This window comes from Rhamphochromis sp. 'chilingali' (genome assembly GCF_963969265.1).
Source record: "Rhamphochromis sp. 'chilingali' genome assembly, chromosome: 9".
NCBI classification, from domain to species: domain Eukaryota; kingdom Metazoa; phylum Chordata; class Actinopteri; order Cichliformes; family Cichlidae; genus Rhamphochromis; species Rhamphochromis sp. 'chilingali'.
In genome coordinates, this window is record NC_137936.1 from 3,599,305 (window position 1) to 3,611,703 (window position 12,399).

At 40.2% G+C, this 12,399-nt stretch overlaps 2 protein-coding genes across 2 annotated transcripts in view; one reads left to right on the top strand and one right to left on the bottom strand.

The window, feature by feature from the left end:
* Positions 1–12,399, bottom strand: part of LOC308401934 (uncharacterized protein) — a 565,304-nt gene that overhangs the window by 489,693 nt on the left and 63,212 nt on the right. The gene's annotated exons all lie outside the window — the stretch shown is intronic.
* Positions 1–12,399, top strand: part of LOC308403240 (copine-9-like) — a 204,516-nt gene that overhangs the window by 171,823 nt on the left and 20,294 nt on the right. Inside the window, exons 17-18 of the mRNA XM_080892508.1 lie at positions 6,890–6,992; positions 8,871–8,928. Coding sequence (XP_080748634.1) covers positions 6,890–6,992; positions 8,871–8,928 — 161 coding nt within the window. The remainder of the gene's footprint in view (positions 1–6,889; positions 6,993–8,870; positions 8,929–12,399) is intronic.

Genomic DNA, 12,399 nt, shown 5'->3' on the forward strand with positions numbered 1-12,399 from the left:
CAAACTGGAAGCTGGTTCCACAGAAGAGGGGCCTGAAAACTGAAGGCTCTGCCTCCCATTCTACTTTTAAATACTCTAGGAACAACAAGTAGGCCTGCAGAGCGAGAGCGAAGTGCTCTAATAGGGTGATATGGTACTACAAGGTCATTAAGATAAGATGGGGCCTGATTATTTAAGACCTTGTATGTGAGGAGCAGAATTTTGAATTCAATTCTGGATTTAACAGGAAGCCAATGAAGGGAAGCCAAAACAGGAGAAATCTGCTCTCTCTTTCTAGTCCCTGTCAGTACTCTTGCTGCAGCATTTTGGATTAGCTGAAGGCTTTTCAGGGAGTTTTTTGGACATCCTGATAATAATGAGTTACAGTAGTCCAGCCTGGAAGTAATAAATGCATGAACTAGTTTTTCAGCATCACTCTGAGACAGGATATTTCTAATTTTAGAGACGTTGCGCAAATGGAAGAACGCAGTCTTACATATTTGTTTAATATGTGCATTGAAGGACATGTCCTGGTCAAAAATGACTCCAAGGTTCCTCACAGTGTTACTGGAGGCCAAGGTAATGCCATCCAGAGTAAGAATCTGGTTAGATACCATATTTCTAAGATTTTCAGGGCCGAGTACAATAACCTCAGTTTGATCTGAATTAAGAAGCAGAAAGTTAGCGGCCATCCAGGTCTTTATGTCTTTAAGACATTCCTGCAGTTTAACTAATTGGTGTGTGTTATCTGGCTTCATGGACAGATAGAGCTGGGTGTCATCTGCATAGCAGTGAAAATGGATGCTATGTCTTCTAATGATGCTGCCTAAGGGAAGCATGTATAATGTAAACAGAATTGGCCCTAGCACTGAACCCTGTGGAGTCTATTAGATAGATATGATACAAACCACTGCAGTACCTGTAATACCTACAGCATGTTCTAATCGCTCTAATAGGATATTATGGTCGACAGTATCGAATGCTGCACTAAGGTCTAGCAGGACAAGCACAGAGATGAGTCCACTGTCAGAGGCCATAAGAAGATCATTTGTAACCTTCACTAAAGCTGTTTCTGTGCTGTGCTGAGCTCTGAAACCTGACTAAAACTCTTCAAATAAACCATTCCTCTGCAGATGATCTGTTAGCTGTTTGACAACTACTCTTTCAAGGATGTTTGATATAAAGGAAGGTTGGAGATTGGCCTATAATTAGCTAAGACTGCTGGGTCTAGAGATGCTTTTTGAGTAAAGGTTTAACTACAGCCAGCTTGAAGGCCTGTGGTACATAGCCGATTATTAGAGATAGGTTGATCATATTTAAGATCGAAGAATTAATTAATGGCAGGACTTCTTTGAGCAGTTTTGTAGGAATGGGGTCTACAAGACACGTTGATGGCTTGGAGGAAGTAATTATTGAAGTTAACTCAGAAAGATCAATTGGAGAAAAAGAGTCTAACTTAACATCAATGGTACTAAGAGTAGCTGTAGATAATATTACATCTGTGGGATGATTACTGGTAATTTTTCCTCTAATGATTAAAATTTTATTTGTGAAGAAGTTCATGAAGTCATTACTAGTTGACGTTAAAGGGATGGTTGGCTCACAAGAGCTCTGACTGTTTGTCAGCCTGGCTACAGTGCTGAAGAGAAACCTGGGGGTTATTCTTATTTTCTTCAATCAGTGATGAATAGTAAGATGTTCTGGCTTTGCGGAGGGCTTTCTTATAAAGCAGCAAACTATTTCTCCAGGCTAAATGATGATCCTCTAAATTTGTGACACGCCATTTCCTCTCCAGATTACGAGTCATCTGCTTTAGGGTACGTGTTTGAGAATTATACCACGGAGTCAGGTACTTCTGATTAGAGACCTTAGTTTTCACAGGAGCTACAGTATCCAGAGTCGTACGTAGTGAGGAGGTGAAATTATTAACAAGATAATCGACCTCTGTTGGAGCAGCGTTCAGATAGCTGCTCTGCTCTGTGTTGGTACAGGGCATTGAAGATGATAACAGTGGGTGGATTATATTCTTAAACTTAGTTACAGCGCTTTCAGAAAGACATCTACTGTGATAAAGTCTACTCTCCACCGCTGTGTAATCAATTATTGTAAAAGTAAATGTTATCAGGAAATGATCAGACAGGAGAGGGTTTTCAGGAAACACTGTTAAATGTTCAGTTTCTATGCCATATGTTAAAACAAGATCTAGAGTGTGATTAAAGTGGTGGGTGGGTTCTTTTACATTTTGAGAGAAGCCAATTGAGTCTAATAACAGACTAAATGCCATGTTGAGGCTGTCATTTTTAGCATCTACATGGATGTTAAAATCACCCACAATGTCTTTGTGTGCTCGGTCGCCGTTCCCGGAAATGTAAAATAAAGATCATTTTTCGAATTTTGACCACTCTGAGCCCAGTCTTTTTCGGCTGCCAAAAGAATGCAAAGGACTAAATTGAATACCCCCCTGCTCTGTGTCCAGGCCAACCTCCGAGTTCCTCCTCTAGGTTGACACCCTGAACTGTCCTACTCTGCTCAGGAGCTGGGCTGACTACCTCAGTTGTCATTTATTGTTTGTTGGCCTTTCCTGCTCCCTGTTTTTGGTCATGTTTATGGTTCTTTGTCACTGGGCCGGTGACCCTGTGTTTTATGTTATTATTAATCTTTGATTTCAACATGGTTTTTCACTGTTAGTGTTTTGGTTTCTGTTTTGTATTTCTAGCTCCCTAAGTTCTCTAGTATTTCTTGGGTTTTGTTCCTGTGCCCCTCATATTTAGTGTAGGTTTAGTTCTCTCCATGTTTATTTTCTTGTTCCACAGTCAGTCGTGTCTCATGTCACTCCTGTCCATGCGCTCCGTGTTCACTCTGTTCAGTCTCAAGTCCGTGCCTCTGTGCCTGTCCCATGTTTCCTGTTTTACTTTGATAGCAATACTTTGATAGTTCCTGTGTTCAGTGTTTTGAGTTTTGCTTTTCCCCTGTCTGGTTACGTCTGATTAGTCCCAGCTGTGTTTCCACTTGTTACCCACCCTCTCGTTATCCTACCTGTGTATTTTAGTCCTCAGTCTTCCCCTTCCTCTGCCCTGTTATACCCTCTCATTGCTGTGTGCTACTTTCCTGGTTTAACTTGGTAAACTCCTAGTCTCCAGCTTCTTCGTTCTTCCTTCTCTGTTTCCAAGTTTAGTCTCCTAGTTTCTAGTTATTATGTTCTGTTTCCTGTATTTTGACATACATTAAAAGCTGCCTCTTTTAGTTCATCCCTCTGTGTTCTGAGTCTTGCGTTTGGGTCCAATCTCCTGCTTGCCACACAATAAACATGACATTTTTGTTAAACTTGGTCTTGGTATCCTGCATTTCGAGTCCTCATCCCACACACTCCACATTATGAGATCCTAAATCTTAGTATTCAGGGGACAAAAGAGTAACAATTCTAACAGATACATAAATTATATAGACTGATGATCTATAATATAAATCTTTTGTACTGAAGGATGCAGGTACAGTTTAATGCTTTGAAGCTTCTGAAACCTATGTCATCACCAAGATAACATAGACTTCAGGAGCAAAACAGCGAGACATAGTAGTGACAGAATCCTTAAAGATATACGGAAGAAATGGCAATGAAAACAAAGTCAAGAATTGAGAATTGGAGAATAACTTCAGGTCTTCCTGACATTATCTTGTTCTCAGGTTTCATTGTTTTACCTGTTTACACACTTTATTCCACAGAGACAGAAAAGGAAAAAGCAGGGCTGCAAGCAGAAGTTAAGAGCGAGAACCAGAAAAAACTAAATCCATGGATGTTAAGACAAGAGGACATAAAGAGAGGGATGCAGCAGACAGGCACACTCTGATGATCCATCATGGCTGAACGCAATCCCAGCAGTGACAGGGTTTAGAACAGGACTCCCCGGAGTCTAGACACTGGTGTTGGTGAGGATGCAGCCTGAGGTTTGGATGGAGCTCTGAGGCGATATGGAGATGGGGAGAAGGTGGGCTGCATGAATGAGAGTCTAAAAGGGAGAATGGCAGAGAGCACAGATTTAAACCAATCAAGGTGGAGGCTGATTGGCTCAAAGAAGCCAGACAGGATGATGACTGTTCTAGAGTCATGATGCCAATGTGGAGATTGACTGTGTGGGAAAGTGGTAGTGATGCAGATGAGTGAGCTTCATAGATGAAAAATATTATTTGAAAAAATAAATGGGTAGCTTAAACAATGAGTTCTTGATCTCAGCTTGTCAGACACTGATCGTTGGTGTTTATATTTTAAGGCACTGGGAACGCTTTAAGGGTCACTTTTTAATATGCTGGGAAGTGTTCCACATCAGCATAATGCAGTTTCAGGAAGCATTATATGATGTGAAAGAGAGGCATGTTGTGCATTAAGATAGAACTTCATCTTTTTGCACACTGTCTAGAAAATTGTTTCCCAACAATAATTTTTTGTTGTTGACTTTTGGGGCCATATTAACAAACTTTCTAAAAGTCTAAGCTCTAAGTTAGTCCCAAACTTTTTACTCTGGTGACGCTGTATGAGTCGTTCTTTTAAAAGGTGTGAATATTTAATAAAAGTATATTATAGTGATGCTGGGTATAAAATGGGCAGTGTGTTATCAGCATTTCTCAGGCAAAAAAAATAGTGGAAGGACAAAACAGGAAAACTAGTCAACAACTTTTTCCTTCAAGTGAGAAAATTGGATATTTGCATTTTGCAGACTTGAGATAATTCACAATCATCTTTTTAAGAAAAGATTCCTCACTGAAGCATATTTTATGTATATTCTGGTGCTTAAACAAAAAGCTCTACAAAAATTCCCCAAAGTTTAAATGATGCCAAGTTAATAAAATACTAAGATGTTTTTGGTGCCTTTCATTAAAGATGCTTTTGTTGAAGCATACTCCTGTGTTAACACTAGACACATTAACCCTCTAAGTTTTCATCAGTGACAACCCAAACCGTAGGCCCAAACCCTAGTCCTAGGTTTTGGAGAAAAGCAAAAGCTCATCTTTTGAGAAAATGAAAATAATTTGTGTGCAAGTTGGAAGTTTTTTCTTATTATTTCAAGTTTTGAGTCTTGTATGCAAACTAAAATCATGTATTCTGTTAGTATAAGTTTAGAGTTGGAGTCATCCTCAGTGATGACTTTGACCTCAGAGGGTTAACATTTTGGTGAGTTTAAAGTCATGATTTTATGTGACGTAATGCTATGGGAAAATATAACTTTAAGAAAATATCCTGCTGAGTCTTGTCAATCAGAAGATTAAAAAAATGTAACTGAAACACATGTTTTTCCTAAAAAGTCATTTTGGCTTGTCTCCAAAACATAAGGATTCCAGGCTAGAGTCGGGGCTGTGACGATTTAGACCTCAGAGGGTTAAAAAAGGCTACTTTTACTAAATTAAAAAACTAAATTAAGTAAGTACATTTATAAACCATATGAATACCCATTTACACATACTAGCCTACTGTGTAAGTGGGTCTGTCATCTCAAATGTTTTGTATGCTGGATGTAAAAAAAACAATGGAGGTGGATGGAATTTTTATTTATTTATTTATTTATTTATTTATTTATTTATTTATTTATTTATTTATTTTCAGAATTTTAAGGAAGAAAAGTCAGAGTTTTTTCTCTCAGAATTCTGACTTTTTTTTTCTTAGAATTTCAGAATTTTTATATTATTCTCAGAATTATCAGAAAAAAATCTGAATTCTGACAAAATAATTTCAGAAATCTGACATTCCCAGATTGGAGGAGAATTAGTTACACTGAAAAACAATGGGGGAGATCTTTTTTTCCCCAGAATTCCAGAAAATCATCGGAATTCTGAGATTAATGTCAGAAATTCTACAAAAAGGATTATGGCCACTATAAAAAAACAAAAAACAAAAATGTGGGGGGCTTGGAATCTTTTTTTTTTTTTTATAAAGACTGTGGTTTCAGTCACTTTTTGGTTTGGGTTAGACCCTTCCTTCCCACATCCTATCACAATATTAAACAAATAAGGAGGTAAAATGTTTTCCCTTCTTCACTGACCACCTCCTGTGCAATAAAGATATTACTGCAGAGTATATCTGGCTGTGGTCTCAAATTTTGTATTTAGACTATCACGGGACTTCCGCTAGAGCAGGGCTGCCCAATCCCAGTCCTCGAGAGCTACTATCCTGCAGCTTTTAGATGCATCCCTACTCCAACACAGCTGAATCAAATGGTTTGATTACCTCTTCAGCATGCCATCATGTTTGGCAAAGGCCTGATAACAAGCCATTCATTTGATTCGGGTGTGTGGGAACAAGGATGCATCTAAAAGCTGCAGGACAGTAGTTCTCGAGGACCGGGATTGGGCACCCCTGCGCTAGAGTATATCATACTAATGTCTATATTTATTTAAGTCACTTCAGCAATTTTCCGATCGACTGCAGTTTCACTCATTTGATTAAAAGAACTTGGTTGGATACTGCTGTTTCATGCTTGGATCACTTTTTCACACAGATATTGAACACAGCACACCTGCAGTACTTAATACCACCACATCAGTGATGTATGATAACATACCAAAGTGCATATCTATGTACACAAATAAATCATAAGACCCAAAACATGTTAGACATACGTGCACAAATGCAGGAACTTTCAAAGTTTGATCTCACACACTTTAGTCACCTGAAGTATCATACTTCTGAGCAGGTACTTTGCAACTGAGAGCAAAAAAACCAGAGAAAGTTACATCTGATTTTGCATTTCCTTCAAAGCCTCTATTGGTGATCAGCCATAGTTGAACATGCCCATATCCCATGCACATAAAACAATATTATCTGTTGGTTATTTTAACCAAAGCAACAGTTTTGCTCAGGCATGTGTGCATGGAACATGTTCGGGGCCTAACATTTGCATGTTTGTGTGTTTTATGCTGTAAGGAGTGCTGCAGAAGTGACTGATGGCTCACAGTACTTTGTGCTGCTGATGATCACAGACGGCGTCATCTCAGACATGGCTCAGACTAAAGAGGCAGTTGTCAATGTGAGTATACATAGCACACTACACACAGAACATTTAATTGAATGTAGAGGCAGCACATCAGTGGGATCCACATCAACCCAAGACAGGTGATATGATGTGTAAAGTCTTGTATAATAGCATATACTGTGATGAACGCAGCTATCAAATCTGAAAAGTGTTTGTTAGTAAGAAAGTGCCTGCTTTTTCAGAAGTCCTTTAGATTTAAAATGGCCTGGCCTGTATTTGTATAGTGCTTTACTAGTCCCTAAGGACCCCAAAGCGCTTCACACATCCAGTCATCCACACATTCACACACTGGTGATGGTAAGCTACATTGTAGCCACAGCCACCCTGACAGAAGCTAGGCTGCCGGACACTGGTGCCACCGGGCCCTCGGACCACCCTCTGACCACCACCAGTAGGCAACGGGTGAAGTGTCTCGCCCAAGGACACAACGACCGAGACTGTCCAAGCCAGGGCTCGAACCGGCAACCTTCCGATTACAAGGCGAACTCCCAACTCTTGAGCCCGGCTCAATCGTGGCTCAAATATGAACAGAAATTTTAAAAAATGGGGGGAAAAAGAAGAGGAGGAAAAAGTCAGAAGTTGATTACCTCATGTAGACTTACCAGTCACAGCTGTAAGCGCTGACATAAACAAAGTCAGGCTTGCCTCAAATCACACTTGGAGGAGTACATGTGGAGTACCAGAGGCCTGAGAGCTTCAGGGTTCTGCACAGTATCTTTGCTGTTCCCAGGACTGCGCTCTTCTGGACAGAGATCTCGGATGTCATTCCTGAGATATGCTGGAGCCACTTGCCCAGGTCACTGCCTTGTTTACCACAAGCACCACTTTTGCCTTCACCCTCCATATCTTCTTGAGCTCCTCTCTCAGCCTTTGGTATTTCTTGAGTTTCTCGTTTTCCTTCTTCTTCTTTTTGCTATCATTTGGTATAGATAGATCTATTACTACACCTGTCTTCCTCTGCTTGTCCACCACTTCTCTTTCCGGTTGGTTGGACATTACTAGTTTGTCCGTCTGTATTTGGAAGTCCCACGGGATCTTATTCGGTCATTCCCAACCATCCTGGGGCACATATCCCATTATCACTTCAGGACTTCCAGGCTATGCTCGGCACTGATGTTTTTGCTGTTATGTGCTGGATTGTCTCAGAGGCATCTTTACACAGCCTGCACCTGGGGTCTTACCTGGTGTGATAGACCCCAGCCTCTATGGTCCTTGTGCTCAGAGCTTGTTCTTGTGCTGCTATGATCAGTGCCTCTGTGCTGTCTTTCAATCCAACTTTGTCCAACCACTGGTAGGACTTCTAGATGTCAGCCACTTCCTCTATCTGATCACACAGTTTTTTTTTATTGGTATGTGTATGTGTCTAAATTATTAGGGATCAACTAGGTAGTTAGTTTAACCATTGCCATGACTAGCATGCAATGTAGAGAATCTCAAAGTTGTACTGATCAATATTAAAACGAATAATAACGGAAATATGGAATGTAAGTATTCTCTGTGTTACCCCAGGCAGACTGGCTTTTTGTGAAGTTAATGGAAGAGAACAGATGGCTGGATGGATGGAAAATATTTTGATTTACACATACTGTGGTTAACTACCAAGTGTCTGATCGACAAAATGTGTTTGTATTGGACTTAAATTAGATGCTACTGCAGAAGTAAGAGAAACAGGCAGAGACAAAGACTGGTACTAATTCCATAATGTTCTGGAAAAAAAAACCCACAACTGAAGTTCAGTCAAACTGTATCAGGTAAAGCTAGCTTTTCACTGGTATGCCATTCTGTATATTGCTGCATTACTGTGTAAAACTGTCTTTCAAGGAGTGGGGGAACTGTAATCTGTCTCGTATTCATTCTATGCTCCTTCCACAGGCAGCCTCTCTGCCAATGTCTGTCATCATAGTAGGAGTGGGCCCTGCTGAGTTTGATGGTAAGTACTTGTGTGTGACATGGAAGAGGGGATGTGCTGAGTACTTTCACGCTGACAGATACATGTCAGAGACGTCATTATTTGTTTCACAAATACAATCGAGCATCTGTTTCTTTGCTGTGCTCCATTATGTAGCACTGTTAAAACCAACTGTTAAAACCAACCTTGCAGGAGCAAAGAACATTCCAGCCTATATAGTTTGTATTCCAGGGCACAAACCTCATTGGTTCCTACTTACAGTATATGTCTGTAATATCATTCAGTTCTCCACATGGTTTAATCATTTAAAATGGAGCTGTAGTAACCCACAGAAAATGTCAGCCTCAGTACATCCAAGGAGATAAAAATGTCCCAGTGGAAAACCCAACCTATTTAAAATGAATACCAAATACAAACCGGCATGAAAAGTCAAATGGCTCCAGGACATTACAAGAAATAATTAAATTTGGGCTCTTGAGAGAAAAAAAAATTACAGACATGTGGTTCCAAACGAGATCAGAGATTTTCCTTATTTCCTCCTTTTCCTCCTGTTCCTCATGTTCTTAAATGTTTTTGGTTAATCACGGCGGAGCATTTCCTGAAGAAAATGTCCTGTGACTGCTGTAAAGCTGACTGAAGCAAATAGAAATGTGTGTGTGTGTGTGTGTGTGTGTGTGTGTGTGTGTGTGTGTGTGTGTGTGTGTGTGTGTGTGTGTGTGTGTGTGTGTGTGTGTGTGTGTGTGTGTGTGCTTCACAGAGCAGGTTCACATTTTTTATTTTTGGTCTTGGACAAAGCCTCACAGACATCCGTCCAGAACTTTTGTATTTTGGGACAGGACCAAAACAAGGTGGCCTCTGCCAATTTACATCTTTCGCACGTTGGGTCAATCAGAGGATACATCTTTGCCAATTTCGATTTGCTGAGATGGACCCTATGCACTATTTTAAACTGCAGAAGGCAATGTCTTGCACACATGGAGGACGAGTGAATATTACTTAAAACATTGCCCCAGTCTGCTTCAGCAGGATCGCTTAATTGCAGACATAGAAGAAGAACCCAGGCGCAAAATCAGAACAAGTATTGATGATATGGCCTTTTTCTTAGCTGGGTTAAAACACATAATGTCATCCATTACATCATTAGGGGTTTATTTGGGAACCCTGGGATAGAGCCTGAAAGAAAGTGTCGTATTTGTAGATACCTAAAAAAACGAGAGGGGGGTAAGTTGTATTTATTAGTCAGCTGTTCAAATGAGGCAAACGATCTTTTAAAGATCTCAGCCCTCGCCTCTGCTAGCCCTGAAATGTGGCATCAGACATTGAAGGGGAAATAAACATAGTTGGAAGCTACTGGGCTGCCTAAGCACATCTTCAGAAGATTAAAATGTTTTCTAAACTGAAAGCAAATCTGGATAATATTATTAACTACAGGATTCTCAATTGTCAGGCTTTTGGGTAACGGGATAGATGCACCTACGACAGACAATAGCAAGAAAGAACCAGAAGAGAGCTTCTCCATTTCTACCCATACGGGTCCGCTGCAATCGTGCTGATAGTGCAGCCAGTAGGTCAGACAGCGTAACAGCACAGTAATAATAACAGAAATTCGGTAGAGCCAGGCCTCCGTCTTGCTTTGACTTTTGCAGATGTGTTTTATGCAAACGTGGTTTCTTATTGTTCCAAAGGTATGATGTAATTGCAGAGTCCAATTTCTTAAAATAAGCATTCGGAATGTATATAGGGAGGCTTTGAAACAGATAAAGATATCTGGGTAATACAGACATTTTAACTACATTCACTCTCCCAACTAACGAGAGAGGAAGCGGCGACCATTTTGACAAGTCTTGTTGCATACTGAGGTGTAACTTAGTAAAAATTTCTTTAAAGAGATCACTGAAGTTTTTCATCACAGTTATGCCTAGATAGACAAAACTGTGCGTTGCAGTCTTGAAGGGAACAGTAATGTTCGCTAATGTGGAAAGAGGCATATTTAGAGGCAGTAATTCACTCTTGTGTAGATTCAATTTATAGCCTGACACAAGCCCAAATGTATCAAAAAGTTCAAGAATGTAGGGAATTGTTACCTCAGCCTTGGACACAAACAGCAGGAGATCATCGGCATAGAGAGATTTTTAGTTTTTGCTCAGTGCCATATCGCGAAATGCCTTGAATAACATGACTACTTCATATAGCTATTGCCAACGGCTCAATAGCTAATACAAAAAGGAGGGGGCTGAGGGGGAAACTTCCAAACCCAAATCTTTGCAAGGCCTCAAATAGATATTCCCATTCTACTCGATCGAAAGCCTTCTCCGCATCCATGGAGAGAAGGCATTCGGAAGCAGCTTGGCTGGGGGTGTACATTATATTAAGTAGTCGACGAATACTAAAAAAGGAGTGCCTGTTTTAATAAAACCAGTCTGATCTGAAGAGATTATGTTGGGTAAAACTTTTTCCAATCGGTTGGCCAAAACCTTCGCTAGTATTTTATAGTCTGAATTCAGGAGTGAAATCGGCCTGTAGGATCCACATTCCAAAGGGTTTTTATCTTTTTTGGGAAGATACAGGCTTATACAGGCTTGATTTAGGCTATCAGGCAAAACACCTTTCAATTCTTTATTTATTTGTCACATGTAGTTATAACTAGTACAACACACAGTGAAATGTTTTTTCCGGCTAAAAAGTACTCCCCCCCCCGACTGTGCATCTTACTAAACTTATAATAAAAAATATCTATATAAAAGTATAAAAATGTATAATATCGTGCAAAATATTACGCTGTAATAGTTAAGAGCTATAGTGTACGTATTTACATAAATACAGATGTATATGATAAAATACAAATAAAAATAAGGATAAAACTCAAAGGAAAATTATATACTGTGTATGGAATTGTCCATCATGTTGTCCGATTTGTGTTTTGATTGAGGAGTCTCACTGTTTGTGGGTAAAAACTCCTCCTGAACCTTTCAGTTCTTGTTTTCAGGCTACAGAGGCGTTTCCCTGACCTCAGTGGCCTGAACAGTTTGTAAGCGGGATGGCTGGAGTCGTTAGTGATCCTGATGGCCCGGGATCTGCACCTTTCAGCGTAGATGTCCTGCAGTGTTGGTAAAGATGTTCCCATAGTGCGTTCAGCTGTGCGCACGACCCTCTGCAGGGCTTTCTGTTGCTGTACTGTGCAGTTCCCGTACCACACCGTGATGTTATTACACAGGATGCTCTCAATGACCCCGGTGTAGAATCTCCTCTGGATGTTCTTGGAGATCTTAAACCTCTTTAAACGCCTCAGATGATAGAGGCGCTGTCTGCCTTTGCTGGTGAGGAAGTCCGTATGTGTGTTCCAATTAAGGTCCTCTTTGATATAAACACCGAGGTATTTAAAATTAGAGACTTTCTCCACAGGGTTTCCATTGATCTGAATTGGGGTGTGAGTTTTCTCGCCTCTCTGTCTCCTAAAATCAATCACCATCTCCTTTGTTTTGCTGATATTCA